Source organism: Mobula hypostoma, chromosome 18, assembly GCF_963921235.1.
Source record: "Mobula hypostoma chromosome 18, sMobHyp1.1, whole genome shotgun sequence".
NCBI classification, from domain to species: domain Eukaryota; kingdom Metazoa; phylum Chordata; class Chondrichthyes; order Myliobatiformes; family Myliobatidae; genus Mobula; species Mobula hypostoma.
Genome location: NC_086114.1, coordinates 54,138,260 through 54,155,529, shown reverse-complemented (window position 1 = coordinate 54,155,529; position 17,270 = coordinate 54,138,260). Strand labels below are relative to the sequence as shown.

General features: G+C 49.1%; 1 protein-coding gene across 8 annotated transcripts in view; it reads left to right on the top strand.

Moving 5' to 3' along the window:
* The window catches only part of LOC134358546 (AP-3 complex subunit beta-2), a 170,397-nt gene that overhangs the window by 118,553 nt on the left and 34,574 nt on the right, over nt 1-17,270 (top strand). For 5 of the 8 annotated variants that reach the window (XM_063070901.1, XM_063070897.1, XM_063070899.1 and 2 more), the window contains 5 exons: nt 1,879-1,997; nt 4,164-4,220; nt 13,072-13,183; nt 14,295-14,454; nt 15,629-15,791. In XM_063070901.1, coding sequence (XP_062926971.1) covers nt 1,879-1,997; nt 4,164-4,220; nt 13,072-13,183; nt 14,295-14,454; nt 15,629-15,791 — 611 coding nt within the window. The remainder of the gene's footprint in view (nt 1-1,878; nt 1,998-4,163; nt 4,221-13,071; nt 13,184-14,294; nt 14,455-15,628; nt 15,792-17,270) is intronic. The other 3 variants (XM_063070904.1, XM_063070902.1, XM_063070898.1) reach the window with 1 other exon arrangement.

Genomic DNA, 17,270 nt, shown 5'->3' with positions numbered 1-17,270 from the left:
GCATTGGTGCTGCTTCCTGCACGCATGCTGAGCTCGTTGACTTTATTAACTTTGCCTCCAACTTTCACCCTGCCCTCAAGTTTACCTGGTCCATTTCCGACACCTCCCTCCCCTTTCTAGATCTTTCTGTCTCTATCTCTGGAGACAGCTTATCCACTGATGTCTACTATAAGCCTACTGACTCTCACAGCTATCTGGACTATTCCTCTTCTCACCCTGTCTCTTGCAAAAATGCCATCCTCCGTCTCCACCGCATCTGCTCTCAGGATGAGGCTTTTCATTCCAGGACAAGGGAGATGTCCTCCTTTTTTAAAGAAAGGGGCTTCCCTTCCTCCACCATCAGCTCTGTTCTCAAACGCATCTCCCCCATTTCATGCACATCTGCTCTCACTCCATCCTCCCGCCACCCCACTAGGAATAGGGTTCCCCTGGTCCTCACCTACCACCCCACCAGCCTCCGGGTCCAACATATTATTCTCCGTAATTTCCGCCACCTCCAACGGGATCCCACCACTAAGCACATCTTTCCCTCCCCTCCCCCCCCCGCTTTCCGCAGGGATTGCTCCCTACGCGACTCCCTTGTCCATTCATCCCCCCCATCCCTCCCCACCGATCTCCCTCCTGGCACTTATCCTTGTAAGCGGAACAAGTGCTACACATGCCCTTACACTTCCTCCCTTACCACCATTCAGGGCCCCAGACAGTCCTTCCAGGTGAGGCGACACTTCACCTGTGAGTTGGCTGGGGTGATATACTGCGTCTGGTGCTCCCGATGTGGCCTTCTGTATATTGGCGAGACCCAACACCTATGTTCTGTCCACCAGAGAAAGCAGGATCTCCCAGTGGCCACACATTTTAATTCCACATCCTATTCCCATTCTGACATGTGTCCACGGCCTCTTCTACTGTAAAGATGAAGCCACACTCAGGTTGGAGAAACAACACCTTATATTCTGTCTGGGTAGCCTCCAACCTGATGGCATGAACATCGACTTCTCTAACTTCCGCTAATGCCCCACCTCCCTCTCGTACCCCATCCGTTATTTATTTTGATACACACATTCTTTCCCTGACTCTCCTTTTTCTCCTTCTGTCCCTCTGACTATACCCCTTGCCCATCCTGAGGGTTTCCCTCCCCCAGCCCCTGTCTTTCTCCCTGGGCCTCCTGTCCCATGATCCTCTCATATCCCCTTTGCCTATCACCTGTCCAGCTCTTGGCTCTATCCCTCCCCCTCCTGTCTTCTCCTATCATTTTGGATCTCCCCCTCCCCCTCCCACTTTCAAATCTCCTACTAACTCTTCCTTCAGTTAGTCCTGACGAAGGGTCTCGGCCTGAAACATCGACTGTACCTCTTCCTAGAGATGCTGCCTGGCCTGCTGCGTTCACCAGCAACTTTGATGTGTTTAACTTACAGGGTGGCATTTGGAAAGCCATGGAGGCACTGGAGGAGACGAGTGTAAGGGGTGAACAGCTAAAGGAGAAGGAATCTGATAGGAGAGGAGAGTGGACCATGGAATAAATGAAAGGAGTTGGTGGAACCAGAGGAAGGGAATGAGTTCATGAGGGAAGAGAAGGGGTGAGAGGGCTACCAGAAGGAGGGAAATGTTCCTTCCCTTTTGTTTCTCCCCCTTTCCCTCCGTAGATGCTGCCTGACCTGCTGAATTCCTCCAGCATTTTGTGTGTGTTGTCCCCGAGCACCCAGGAATACCCAAGATGTCACAACACACAAACTCTGCACAGGCTGCACCCGAGGCCGGGGTTGAATCTGGCGCACCAGAGCTGTCAGCCAGCAGCTCCCCCTTACTGTGCCATGGAGGGGTCTTACACTGGGGGTTCGGACACAGTTTTTTAACATGGGAAACTTGTCTTCCTCATAGATCGGGATCACTTCCAGCTTGGCTCCCTGTCCCACCTGCTCAACAGCAAGGCCAGTGGATACCAAGAGCTGCCCGACTGGCCGGAAGCAGCCCCTGACCCTTCAGTCCGTAATGTTGAGGTAAGGCTGCGGGCGGTGTCATTGGTGGGGAGTGGGGAGGATGGAGTTAGCTATAACTACAAAAGCTGCCTGCATTTATATATCACCGGTAACAAAAGCTTTGCCGATATTGGAAACCGAGGTATTGGGCCAGGCGACCAATAACTTGGTAGGAAAGCTGGGATGAAGGAAGAGAGAGTTGGGGAGAAGACTGCACAGAGGGTGACTGATACCTGAGACTGACTGCGAGAGAAGATGGTGGAATCAGCTGCAATGGACATTTAGACATACTTAAATAGAACTGAGCACAGCAGAGTATAGGTCCTTCGGCTCACGATGGTGTGATGACCTTTGAACCTATTCTGCAATCAGTCTAGCCCTTTCCTCCTACGTATCCTATAATCCTTCATTTTTTTTTAATCCTTGTGCACTTGTATAACCCTATAACAATTACAGCACGGAAACAGGCCATCTCGGCCCTTCTAGTTCATGCCGAACTCTTACTCTCACCTAGTCCCACTGACCTGCACTCAGCCCATAACCCTCCATTCCTTTCCTGTCCATATAGCTGTCCAAATTAACTTTAAATGACAACATCGAACCTGCCTCAACCACTTCTGCTGGAAGCTCATTCCACACAGCTTCTAAGAGTTCCCTAAGTGTCGCTGATGTATCTGCCTCTACCACCACCTCTGGCAGTGCCTTCGAGGCACTTATCACCCTCTGTGTAAAAAAAAACAGACAAACACCTACATCTCCTTTAAACTTTCCTCCACTCGCTTTAAACTGATGTCCTCTGGAATTAGCCATTGCTGCTCTGGGGAAAAGGTGCTCACTGTCCGCTCTATTTACACCTCTTGTACACCAAAATAAGCAAGGCTTAAAAGGGATATGACATTGGCGATCATGGTCTCATGACTGTGATTGCTCCTGGCAAATTTTTCTACAGAACTGGTTTGCCATTGCCCCCTTCTGGGCAGAGTCTGTACAAGACGGGTGACTCCAGCCATTATCGATACTGAGATTGCCTGACGTCAGTGGTCACATAACCAGGATTTGTGATACGCACCAGCGCTCCTACAACCATCCACCACCTGCTCCCGTGGCTTCACGTGACCCTAATCTGGGGGCTAAGCAGGGGCTACACCTTGCCCATTCTGAGCTACACAAGCAGAGCAGAAACCTACCACCTCCTTCTCCCAAAAAGACATAGCACCTGGGGATTGGCTGGAAGCTTTGATTGCCCATATCTGGTGGGGGTTGTGAAGTAAACAGCTTCGGGGACCATTACGTATCGTGAGATGGATTGGTATGACCACCTAACAGCAAGGAAACGACGAAGAACTGACGGGGTTCATTTCGACACCTGTGAACCACGAGTTGCTAGGAACAGTCAGTGGGAGCATCTGTGGAGCGAGGAAAAAGAGTTAATGTTTCAGGGCCATGATATCTAAGAATGTGGCGACAGGTTGGGATAAACATTCTGACAAAAGCACTCATTATTAGCTCCGTTTCTCTTGCCACTGTTCCACCAGCTGGTGACAGGCTGTCCCCAGGTTATGAATTCCTGACATATGGACACCTGTATGTATAAACAAGCTCCCATGATATTATTGAAATCAAAAAGTCCAATGTATGTACAGACATTCATTCCAATGAATGACGAAATTGGTTTCCACTCTTTCCATTTTCAGTCATTCTTCTTACTTATCAGTGCTTCAGATGCCATTCACTATAATACTGTACAGATATAGTTACTGTAGTATGACTTTTGCTTGGGCAAAATTAACTTACAAATGCTTGTTCGTCACCCGGGAGCCGCCTATTTCTGGATTCCCGTGACTGCAGTATTGAATAACCGCAGTTCCATCTCATTAACGTAAATATTCCAAAGCGAAGTCTCCAAGTGCTCTCACTGCCTCCCTTCCTGACTGCATCCCTTACGCCTGACACATCCTGGGTTGTGAAATGCTTTGAAGGATGGCAGAGTAGGCTGGGGAGGTGACTGCAGATGGGGAGGTGGGCTGAAACATGACAACGTGGGTTTATGGTTGCAGCAGGAGGAGGTGCATGGACAGTGACTTGAGGAGTGGGGCGTTTTCCCAATAACGTTGCTTGGCAGTTTGATGACTGAGTTACAACTCAGTAGAGTAGCTGCCTGAATATCCTCTGCGATGCTGTCCACAGAAGGAAGTGTCCATGGAGCCGGAGGTGCGGATCGGCTTGCTGGGAGACTGGAGAGAGGTGCGAGCGTGCTCTGTTTGCAATGCTGTGTCCTTTCCGTTGAAGCTGTCTGTCAAGGATCAGGCGTGATAGTTGAGTCAGTGTGCAGGGAACCTTGCAAATTTCAGCAGATGCTGGACATCCGAAACGGAAACGATTGGGGGGGGGTGATGACAAACGCTCAGCAGGTTAGGCAGCATCTGTGGAGAGAGAAACAAGGCAATGTTTCAGGCTGGAGATGCTTTATCAGAACGAGGAAAAATGGATAAAAATCTGCAGAGAAGGTTGTAGGAGGAATGGATAGATAGGGCAAAGGGAATGCCTGTGATAGGATGAGGTGATTATTGGGGCAGTTGGAGAGTGATTACTCTTCCTTGCCTCACACTAAACCAGACATTTCCCTTTGATTAGTCTGTCCCTCCTGGCAACTTCTCTCCAAGTTAGTGTCCCCTTCTAATCAGTTCTGACAAACGGTGAGTGCTCTGAGTTGTTAAATCTGTTTCTCTCTCCAACAGGCTGTCTGATTTGCAGATTAGTGATGAGAGTCTATTGTCATTCACTGACCCTTCACACAATCCTAGTGCTCCTCCCACCCAAACCCAAAGCCAATCCTACCTTACCTTAGACCCCTCCCCCACCAAACACCTGACCACAGAGCTCCTCCTGGATCCCAAAGTCCTGGAGCCCTCTCCCCCCCGCCCCACTGGGCGTCAATGCCCATGCCCCCCCCCCACTGGGCGTCGATGCCCACGCCCCCCCCCCACTGGGCGTCGATGCCCACGCCCCCCCCCCACTGGGCGTCGATGCCCACGCCCCCCCACACTGGGTGTCGATGCCCACGCCCCCCCCACTGGGCGTCGATGCCCACGCCCCCCCCACTGGGCATCGATGCCCACGCCCCTCCCACTACATAACAGTGGTGACAGACTGTGCAGCATTTAAAGAACTGAAGTATTGAGGAGGAATGTCTGAAGTGTTGAGTCCAGGAAGAACGTTCGAGAGACTCACCATCGTGACGAGCACCACCGAGAGCTGTGTCACTGGGCTTTTGATCCTGTCACACATTGTGAAGAATGGAGGTCCCTCAGCCTCCCCCGTGGGCTCGCCCCAGATCCCCACCCAGCCCTTCCTGTAGGCAGCCACACAAGACGGGCATGTGCTGGAGCCACCCTGGTGTTGTCCACTGCTGGCCTTGTTACCACCACCAAGACTGCTGAGAGGGGATCCTATAAACCTCCAACACAAAATGTTGGAGGAACTCAGCAAGTCAGTCAGCATCTATGGAGAGAAATAAACAGTCAACGTTTTGGGCCAAGTAACCATGGATTTTCCCACAGTAAACAGCCAGAGTTCGTCCCACAGACAAACATTAAAACAGCCCATGACATGCCTGCCAGGCAAAGTTGGCATCCGACATGGGTGTTCATCAAACTTGTTGGCAGAATGCTCATTAATCACTGGGCGCTGACTGTGATGGGTTGATTCACTGAGATGCATGTTTTGTGCCGTGAGTGGGTTTGCTGTCTCGGCTGTTCATGCTGTGCCATTTCTTGACATAAAATCTCTTGCCTCTCTCCCTGCTGCTGGGAGCTGGAACCATTTTGGCCTTAATAGTTCAGAGCGAGGAGCATTTTCTGACGTTTACTGTACGGTGTTTCATAGTTTTATAAACATGGATACAGACCCTTCAGCCCAGCTTGTCTGTGCTGACCGACATGCCTCTCTACCCTAATCCCATTTGGTCTCTGTCTCCGCGTCTCGCCGCCCTTCTGTCCGCCTCCGCGCCTCTGTGTCTTTGCCCCCTTCTCTCTTTCTCTCCGTCAATGCTTCGTTCCAAAGAGGAAGAAAGATCCTAAGGGGAGTAAGGGGAGGCCGTGGCTGACAAGGGAAGTAATGGACAGTATAAAAATAAAAGATAAGAGGTATAACATAGCAAAGACGAGTGGGAAGCCGGAGGACTGGGAAATTTTTAAAGAGCAACAGAAGGTAACTAAAAAGGCAATACACAGAGAAAAAATGAGGTACGAAGGTAAACTAGCCAAGAATATAAAGGAGGATAGTAAAAGCCTCTTTAGGTATGTGAAAAGGAAAAGTATAGTTAAGACCAAAATTGGGCCCTTGAAGACGGAAGCGGGTGAATTTATTATGGGGAACAAGGAAATGGCAGACAAGTTGAACAGGTACTTTGGATCTGTCTTCACTAGCGAAGACACAAACAATCTCCCAGATGTAATAGTGGCCAAAGGACCTAGGGTAATGGATGAACTGAAGGAAATTTATCCCACCACATCTTTCCCTCCCCCCCCCCGCTTTCCGCAGGGATCGCTCCCTACGCGACTCCCTTGTCCATTCATCCTCCCCATCCCTCCCCACTGATCTCCCTCCTGGCACTTATCCTTGTAAGCGGAACAAGTGCTACACATGCCCTTACACTTCCTCCCTTACCACCATTCAGGGCCCTAGACAGTCCTTCCAGGTGAGGCGACATTTCACCTGTGAGTCGGCTGGGGTGATATACTGCGTCCGGTGCTCCCGATGTGGCCTTTTATATATTGGCGAGACCCGACGCAGACTGGGAGACCGCTTTGCTGAACACCTACGCTCTGTCCGCCAGAGAAAGCAGGATCTCCCAGTGGCCACACATTTTAATTCCACATCCCATTCCCATTCTGACATGTCTATCCACGGCCTCCTCTACTGTAAAGATGAAGCCACACTCAGGTTGGAGGAACAACACCTTATATTCCGTCTGGGTAGCCTCCAACCTGATGGCATGAACATCGACTTCTCTAACTTCCGCTAATGCCCCACCTCCCCCTCGTACCCCATCCGTTATTTATTTTTATACACACATTCTTTCTCTCACTCTCCTTTTTCTCCCTCTGTCCCTCTGACTATACCCCTTGCCCATCCTCTGGGTTCTCCCTCCCCCTTGTCTTTCTCCCCAGACCTCCTGTCCCATGATCCTCTCATATCCCCTTTGCCAATCACCTGTCCAGCTCTTGGCTCCATCCCTCCCCCTCCTGTCTTCTCCTATCATTTTGGAGCTCCCCCTCCCCCTCCCACTTTCAAATCTCTTACTAACTCTTCCTTCAGTTAGTCTTGACGAAGGGTCTTGGCCTGAAATGTCGACTGTACCTCTTCCTAGTGATGCTGCCTGGCCTGCTACGTTCACCAGCAACTTTGATGTGTGTTGCTTGAAGGAAATTTATATTAGGCAGGAAATGGTGTTGGATAGGCTGTTGGGTCTGAAGGCTGATAAGTCCCCGGGACCTGATGGTCTGCATTCCAGGGTACTTAAGGAGGTGGCTTTAGAAATCATGGACACATTGGTAATCATTTTCCAATGTTCTATAGATTCAGGATCAGTTCCTGTGGATTGGAGGGTGGCTAATGTTGTCCCTCTCTTCAAGAAGGGAGGAAGAGAGAAAACAGGGAATTATAGACTGGTTAGCCTGATGTCGGTGGTGGGAAGGATGCTGGAGTCAATTATAAAAGATGAAATTACGACACATCTGGATAGCAGTAACAGGATTGGTCCAAGTCAGCATGGATTTACGAAGGGGAAATCATGCTTGACTAATCTTCTGGAATTTTTTGAGGATGTAACTATGAAAATGGACAAGGGAGAGCCAGTGGATGTAGTGTACCTGGACTTTCAGAAAACCTTTGATAAAGTCCCACATAGGAGATTAGTGGGCAAAATTAGGGCACATGGTATTGGAGGCAGAGTACTGTCATGGATTGAAAATTGGCTGGCTGACAGAAAACAAAGAGTAGCGATTAACGGGTCCCTTTCGGAATGGCAGGCGGTGACCAATATATATATGATTTAGCTGAGGGAATTAAAAGTAACATTAGCAAATTTGCCAATGACACAAAGCTGGGTGGCAGTGTGAAATGTGAGGAGGATGTTATGAGAATACAGGGTGACTTGGACAGGCTGGGTGAATGGGCAGATGCAGTTTAATGTGGATAAATGTGAGGTTATCCACTTTGGTGGTAAGAACGGGAAGGCAGATTATTATCTAAATGGAGTCAAGTTAGGAAAAGGGGAAGCACAACGAGATCTAGGTGTTCTTGTACATCAGTCACTGAAAGCAAGCATGCAAGTACAGCAGGCAGTGAAGAAAGCTAATGGCATGCTGGCCTTCATAACAAGGGGAATTGAGTATAAGAGCAAAGAGGCCCTGGTGAGACCACACCTGGAGTACCATGTGCAGTTTTGGTCTCCAAATTTGAGGAAGGACATTCTTGCTATTGAGGGAGTGCAGCGTAGGTTCACAAGGTTAATTCCCGGGATAGCGGGACTGTCATATGTCGAAAGATTGGAGCGACTAGGCTTGTATACTCTGGAATTTAGAAGGCTGAGAGGGGATCTTATTGAAACATATAAGATTATTAAGGGATTGGACATGCTGGAGGTAGGAAGCATGTTCCCGCTGATGGGCAAGTCCAGAACCAGAGGCCACAGTTTAAGAATAAGGGGTAGGCCATTTAGAACAGCGTTGAGGAAAAACTCTTTCACCCAGAGAGTGGTGGATATATGGAATGCTCTGCCCCAGAAGGCTGTGGAGGCCAAGTCTCTGGATGCTTTCAAGAAAGAGATGGATAGAGCTCTTAAAGATAGCAGAATCAAAGGTTATGGGGATAAGGCAGGAAATGGATACTGATTGTGGATGATCAGCCATGATCACAGTGAATGGTGGTGCTGGCTCGAAGGGCCGAATGGCCTACTCCCACACCTATTGTCTATTGTGTCAGGATGGGATGAGGCTCGGCTTTTCCCTTGGCACTCCTGCTGCAGTGAGGGGATGGGGTGAGGCTCAGCCTTTCCCTTGGCACTCCTGCCACAGTGGGAACAGTTAAGGCCATCACTTTGCCACATTGAGCCAGCTGCAAATCAGTGGTGCAGCCGCACCAGCAGTGGGAGACAGCAGGTCTCCTGGCACCCTGCAGGCAGCGGTGAGAGAGACTATCGAGCCCTGGTGGTCTGTCCGCATGTCGGGGGGAGGGGGGGGTGCCAGTTTCCATTACTACTCTCAGTCCCTTTGCCAGACCGGGTACAGCCCACCTCTCCACTAAGCAGCTGCTTCACTCACCCTATCGCCAGCTCCAGCTGGTACCAGCACTCTTGACTGTGGTTTGCTGCAGGGGTCCTGGGGTCCACACTTGATTCCCCGCATACAACCCAAGCAGATCAGGGGAGCACATATCTGCGGGAACCCCAGGACTAAAAGTGTTTGATAAATTTGCGCTCTGTGGGTTTACACTGATTGATGAGCTGATACAGTGTCTACAGTTCCACAACCTCTCCCCTGGTTCATGTCTGACCTCAAGAAGGCACAGTGCAGCATGTTTAAGCACGAGGATGTCTAGCACCCTGGATGTCTTCCGTCAATAATTCTAATGTCGTGGGGCAATGACATGGCCATTTGTGCACATGAGATTCTGCAAATGATGAAGATCTTGAGCAACCCACACACAAAGTGCTGGAGGAACTCAGCAAGTCAGCAGCATCTATAAACAGTCAGCATTTCAGGCCAAGACCTTTCATGATGAAGAGTCTCAACCCAAAACCTCGACTATTTATTCCCCTCCATACATGCTGCCTGACCTGCTGAGTTCCTCCAGCCTTTTGTGTGTGTTGGTCAAGATTTCCAGCATCTGCAGAATCTTCTGTGTCTACGATAGAGACTTTGGTCCCCTTCCTTTCCAGTTCTGATGCAGGGGCTCGGCTCGAAACATCAACTGTTCATTCAACTCCATAGATGCTGCCTGACCTGCTGAGTTCTTCCAGCATTTTGTGTGTGTTGCTCTGTACCAAGTTTTGGGAGCATGGGTATTCTAGGGGAGTGTGACTCAGGTCAGTACTGATCCTCTGTCCAATCCCTATTTCTCCAGCTGTTGTCTGGCCTATCGTTTTATACACACCCCCTCTTCTTCCTCTCTTCCCAGTTGCTTTCTGATTTCTGTTGTGATGTGGCTTTAACTAAAAAATTAACTTAAGTCCAGACTATCCAAACAGATGAACTGCAGAATATTACAGATGGCGCATCAGTCACTATTTGGTGATCAGGGCTTATAACCTGGGGCACTTGATGTTGGATAAGGCCATGTGGCAAAAGCCCTCAATCACAGAGGGTTTATGTTGCTAGGCAGCAGAAAAATGGTTTGACAGGAAAATCAGGAATCCAAACCTGAACTGGCAGCACTAGAAACATAAAAACGCTGCAAACACACAACAGGTTAGGCAGCATCTGTGGAGAGAGAAACTGAGTGAACGTTTCTGACCCTTTGTCAGGGCTGTGCATCTGCACTTTATTGATCTTCATCGTTTGAGTTGGCAGCACCTACCACGTGGAGTCATACCGCATGGAAACAGGCCCTTCAGCCCATCGAAATATGACTGACCTCCAACCATCCATTGACACTATACCAAATTCTCATCAGCCCCCACCCCACCCTACTGACTCTACCACTCACTGGCACACTGGGGACAGAGTCTAGTGACCAGTTACCCCTCCCAACCCAACCTTGTATCAGGCTTTTCTACTGAGATTCCCACCTTGTTAAGAAGCCAGCTGGTGTTCCTGTGGGTGGGGCGGTTGCACTGCTTGGCTCCACTCTGAGATAGTTCTCATTGACCGGCAGTAGATAAGGATGGTACTCATGGCCTCTACCACATTGGTGGACAAGATCTTATGGAAACTCTGCTGCCTGAAGATCCCTCCTGCAAGTCACACGCTGTCTTGACATGGAGATATATTGGTGTTTCTTCATGGTCGTTGGGTCTAAGTGATTTAGGAAAGCAGCTCTCACCACTACCTCCCCCACCTTCTCAAGGTAATTGGGGAATAAATGCTGGCCTGTTCAATAATGCCCAGAACAAGCATTGGGTAAACATAAGTATTTCTGAGCCTGACTATTAGTATTGAGTGCTTTATTGAACAATGTATTGCCCTGAGAAAAATCCCCCTTTTGTTCATTCTGCCTGTGACAGCGTGAGTTTCCTCTGGGTGCTTGCTTTCCTCCCACTTTCCAAAGACATGCGGGTTAGTCTGTCAATTAGTCACGTGGGAGTAAATGGGCATCCCGGGCTCGTTGGGTTATAAGGGCCTGTAACCATGTCGTATCTCTGAATAAATTAAATAAGACATCTAAAATAAGAAGTAGAAAGTCCAGGAGCACTCAGCGTCTACAGAAAGGGAAACAGAGTTAACATGTGGTGTGAAACATTAACTCTGCTTCTCTCTCCATGGATGCTGCCTGACCTGCTGAGTGTTTCCAGCGATTTCCTTTAGTTGCCATAATGAGTTAGTGTGGCTTCTGCCTCATTTGAGGTGAACGGAACAGAGTTGGTGTGTAGTGTGCTGGCCACGTTAGTCCAGTACAAAGCTGGCGAGTGTTGATCTTAATCTCAGCTCAGATGAGATATACCAGCAAATCTCGAAAGGTGAAGGATGTGAGGGTTGAGCCCTTTGCCCTGATATTGGTAGGTACTTCAGGAGTGTGCAGGTGTATCTTTAGCTGTGGGGACAGGGGATGGTATCCAGTGTCACAATATTGGGCAGGCTGCACTGCAGCATCTAATCCCAAGCACAGATCCATTACAGATCGGCCAGGGAGCTCTGACCTGCTCAGTTTCGGGTGAGTGGGCAAATTCATGGCAGATGCAACTTAATGTGGATAAATGTGAAGTTATCCGCTTTGGCGGCAAAAATAGGAAAACAGATTATTATCTGAATGGTGGCCGATTAGGAAAAGGGGAGGTGCAACGAGACCTGGGTGTCATTGTACACCAGTCATTGAAAGTGGGCATGCAGGTACAGCAGGCGGTGAAAAAGGCGAATGGCATGCTGGCATTTATAGCGAGAGGATTCGAGTACAGGAGCAGGGAGGTACTACTGCAGTTGTACAAGGCCTTGGTGAGACCACACCTGGAGTATTGTGTGTAGTTTTGGTCCCCTAATCTGAGGAAAGACATCCTTGCCATAGAGGGAGTACAAAGAAGGTTCACCAGATTGATTCCTGGGATGGCAGGACTTTCATATGAAGAAAGACTGGATGAACTGGGCTTGTACTCGTTGGAATTTAGAAGATTGAGGGGGGATCTGATTGAAACGTATAAGATCCTAAAGGGATTGGACAGGCTAGATGCAGGAAGATTGTTCCCGATGTTGGGGAAGTCCAGAACGAGGGGCCACAGTTTGAGGATAGAGGGGAAGCCTTTTAGGACCGAGATTAGGAAAAACTTCTTCACACAGAGAGTGGTGAATCTGTGGAATTCTCTGCCACAGGAAACAGTTGAGGCCAGTTCATTGGCTATATTTAAGAGGGAGTTAGATATGGCCCTTGTGGCTACGGGGGTCAGGGGGTATGGAGGGAAGGCTGGGGCGGGGTTCTGAGTTGGAGGATCAGCCATGATCATAACAAATGGCGGTGCAGGCTCGAAGGGCCGAATGGCCTACTCCTGCACCTATTTTCTATGTTTCTATGTTTCAAACCTGAGCCGGTTTAACCCTCCTTATCACGCATATTCATTCCAACTTTCCTGGAAGCACTGTATGGGTACAGAATTTAATTCAGATGCCCGATGGGCATGGGTCACAGCAACCCAGAACTCCTAACCCCAAGCAATCCTACAGCTTCTGGATAAAGGCACATGTCTGGCTCACCTCAGACTGACAGAGCCTGGACTCAGTGGGATGTGAGGTTTTGCACTCAGCAGTCACGTTGGGAGGTGGGGGGGTGTGACATACCTTGCCCAGAGCATGTTTGATGTTCCTGTTTCCAAACCTGCACTGGAATGTTTTATCTGCTTCCCCTCCTCTCTTTCAACCTGCCCCCCCACCACAACCCCAACCCCCAGGTTCCAGAATGGACCAAGCCCAGCGGCCGAGAGAAAAGGAAGGAGAAGGTGGAGAAACCATTCTACTCTGAGTCGGAGGGAGAGTCTGAACCCACCGAGTCAGCGGACAGCGGTGAGCTACGAGTGGGCACGGTTTTGCAATGTAACCTCTTCCCTGTCCCCTCCCTACCTCTGCTCTTGTCATGAATGTCTGCCCACCAGCCTGCGAGAACCAGCAGCTACTGTCTCAGAATTGTAGCTGACCCATTTCGGAGCACCTTTAGGGAATCTAGAAGGAATGCTGGGAGAGGAAAGGAAGTAGGGGAAGGGGCACACCTACTTGTGTGAAAATTGACATTGGGAACTCATTTGGCAGCCCCTCAAATCCCAACCAAAAAAAAAAGACAAAGAGAAAATATAGCAAGTCCTCTGGTTAGTGCTGCCTTCAGCTGACCCATCCACAGGAGGTGGCTATCTCCGGGATGATCAGAATTTGCTGCCCTCTGAAATTAGTGGTTTGACAAGCATTTTGGCATTCAGCTAAGAAACTGGAGTCACTCAGTCTGAGACAGGTTGACAGAGGTACTTCTTCGGAGACTGAAGCAAACCGGTTGGATTCTCTGATGGAACCAGCGATCCCATTGACAGAGTCACTGAGTCATACATGATGGAACCAGACCCTCCAGCCCAACTGGTCCATGCTGACCAAGAGTCCTTTTTAACTTCTGGTCTTGAAAGCTTCTGGGATCCCTGAGTCTATGAATCACAATTTAGAGTCATGGACAGACACAGCATAGAGATCGACCTTTTGTCCCACTAGGTCTATGTTGACTGTTGACCCCCATTCAACTGCTCTGAGTCCTGGTTTCACCAGACAATTTAGTTTGATCTTGCCGATCATGTTCCACAATGCCCTTGTGAACTTACTCTGACAGAGTAAACCACATCTCCCCATCAGACTTCTCAATGTTGGGACATTTTTGTCGTCCGCCACGGAGGGATCTGAAAGAATATGAGGAACTGAGTGCTGAGCAGGGATCAAACTCATGGACCTTCTCTCCCAATTCTGGTCCTGAATTCCCTCCCTGCTCCCAGAACTGTGGGGGAGGGGTGTCTTCAATAGAAAAGAGTGTCTGCTGTATTGGGCGTGCTGTCCTCTCGAGACCCATTGAGGGCTGTGGGTGGGGTCTGCAGCAGAGACCAGCTGCTCAGGGTGACCGGCCAGCCTCTCTGTTAATTCACAGAGTCTCCCAGCACCAGCGAGTCGGAGAGCATGAGTGAAATTGAAAGTGAGAGCGCCTCGGGCAACGACGAGAAGAGTGACGAGGAGGGGAAGTCCGACAAGCAGAGGAAGAAGAAAGCAAAGAAGGAGAAGAGCAAACAGAAAGATGAAAGTGAGGACAGGTAGGTGGAATTGATGGACCATGGAAGCAAGGACAGGTGGGTGGGGGTTGATGGAACACAGAAGGCGAGGACAAATTGGTGGGGTTGATGGACCATGGAAAGCAAGGACAAATTGGTAGGGTTGATAGACCACAGAAATTTAGGACAAATTGGTGGGGTTGATGGACCATGGAAAGCGAGGAAAAATTGGTGGGGGCTGATGGACCACAGAAAGAGAGGACAATTATAATGCAATGAACCAGTGCCACTCATAATCCCTCATATAATGCAATCCATATGGTGTCTGAGAGGCTCCAGCCCCTCAGAGACTAGTAAGGGTGGGATCCTAGACAGTGTACCTTCTGCACAGACCCTTTGCATTGGCTGCTCTGAGCCCCAGAATGGCCCTCAGCACGGATCCCTGAAGTCTGGAAAGTGCCAGTCCGCAGCTTACCCTCCTCGCTCTGTGAGGTGAACAGGTTTTGCATCTCAGGTAAAGCCCTCCCCACCATTGAGGATATCTACATGAAGTGTTGTCGCAGGAAAGCATCATCTATCATTAGGGACCCCCACCACCCAGGTAATGCTCTCTTCTCACTGCTGCCATCAGGAAGAAGGTACAGGAGCCTCAGAACTTGCACCACTAGGTTTAGGAATAGGTATTACCCTCAACCATCAGGCTGACCCATAGGAGATAACGTCACTCAACTTCACTTGCCCCATCACTGAACTGATCCAACAACAAATGGACTCAATTTTAATACTCTTCACCTCATGTTCTCAATATTTATTGCTGCTTATTATTATTATTTCTTCCTTTTTTGTATTTGCAGTTTGTTGTCTTTTGCCCGCTGGTTGAATGCCAAAGTTGGTGCAGTTTTTCATTGATCCTATTATGGTTATTATTCTTATGATTATTATTATTGAGTATGCCCACAGGAAAATGAATCTCAGGGTTGTATGTGGTGACAAATATGTACTTTGACAATAAAATTGCTTTGAACTTTGAAAAATGTTTCAGACATACAAACTGTTATTCACTGATTTTCTAACCACACTTGCCTTGGTCTGCAGTTTATGAACTAAGTGACTCAGCAATTGATCAGAGCTCTCCGTAGGTGGCATGATCCTTAGAGTGTTGTGTCTCCCTCAATAACCAGAGGATGAATGGTAACCTCACTGTTGTATTTGTCAGTGGGCAGAGTGAGGGAGAAGAGCGGGTGAAAAAGCAGAAAGTGGAGGGGTCGAGCTCCTCATCAGCCTCATCTTCTGAGGATAGCACTTCTGAAGACAGCTCTTCCGAATCTGAGTCAGAGGAAAACTCGGAATCAGACACTGGGAAAAAACACAAGACCAAGGTAAGGAACGAAGAATTCCTGTGAAGATTATTGAAGGGATACACTAGTTAGTTAAAGCACTACTCTACTGATGGAGAAGTTGCAAGTTCAAAGCCCACCAACCCCAGCACTAACAAAATCCAATAACTCTAGGAACTTGAGAACCAGGAAAGTTTCAGGATCGTTCAAAACGTATATTAGTGACTTCGAAAAGGACAAGCCACCCTACAAGTCAGGTCAGCATGAGGGTCATTTAGGGGTAAATTCCCTCCCATTCATCGTAACAGTGGAAGGGGAACCTCTGAGATCTTCAGGAATACTCCATGGAACAGAGAGTCATACAGCGCAGAAACAGGCCTTTCAGCCCACAAGTCTCTGCTGACCATTAATTACCCACCTGTACTAACTTCCGTTCACCAGCACTTGGTTTGTAGCCTTCAATGCCTTTTGGTGATTCAAGTGCTTCTTAAATGTTATGGAATTCTCATCTTCTGCCACCTCTCGGTCAGTGCAGTCTAGAAGAAAAGGTACCCTCTGGCTACTGGGGATGATGATCAGAGTTACAAGTGCTTTAATTTTAAGTGCTCAGAACATGCACACGTAGATTTGCCACCTTCCTCGGTGGTTTGCAGTGGTGACGTCTACACCCAACAAAGGTGCTCATTGACTTTGGCATCATGACCAGTTGCCTCGGGAAACTCGGCTGCCTGCCTGCCACAGGTTCCGAGTCTGCATGGGAGCCGGAGAACTTCCTGATGACTTCAGATTCCCACAGCTCGGCAACTGCATGGATTCTGGAGTCTCGTGTGGAGGGTGGGGGCATCGTTGGGCCGGGAACCAATTCCTTTGAGTTCTTGCTTCCCATTCAAAAATTAATCCCAATCTCTCCTCCATCATCCCAGACCCTTGCTTGCGGGCAAGTAAATCAATCACAGCAGTGCATATAGTGATTGGGGGGTGGGAGGTAGTGGGGGGAGAGGGTGAGAGTCAGAGGAAGGAAGCACAGGACTTTAACCCTGTTCTGCACCAATACAAGTACCCATCACCCAGTTGCAGTTGGCAGACTGATAAATGCTCACTCTAACGTCTCCACCACCTCCCCAGCCTCTGCCTGACTCTGATTACCCCAAATCCCCACTGGGCAGGTCATTGACTCCCTACATCTGACAGAACCTATTTTAAACTTACCGCAGTAGTGAAGTGCAGGCTGATCCAGCGTTCCCCTGCAATGCCCGTGCTGCACTCCTCTCCTAAATACCCCTGCCAACATCATGTAGGGCAGGTTGTGGAGGCTACAGCTAATGCATGGTTGAACAGCATGGGGCAGAGATCTGCTGTGGAGTAGAGTCCAGGAGATGTGGGGCAAACTCCAGGTTTCCCTCCTGCATTCCAAACATGACACCCTTCTGCGCCTGAGTGCACACTTTGCACCCATCACAAACATAAAGCAGGAGTGTTAATCCCAAAACAGTGGACATTGGTAACTTGAATATGCAGTTA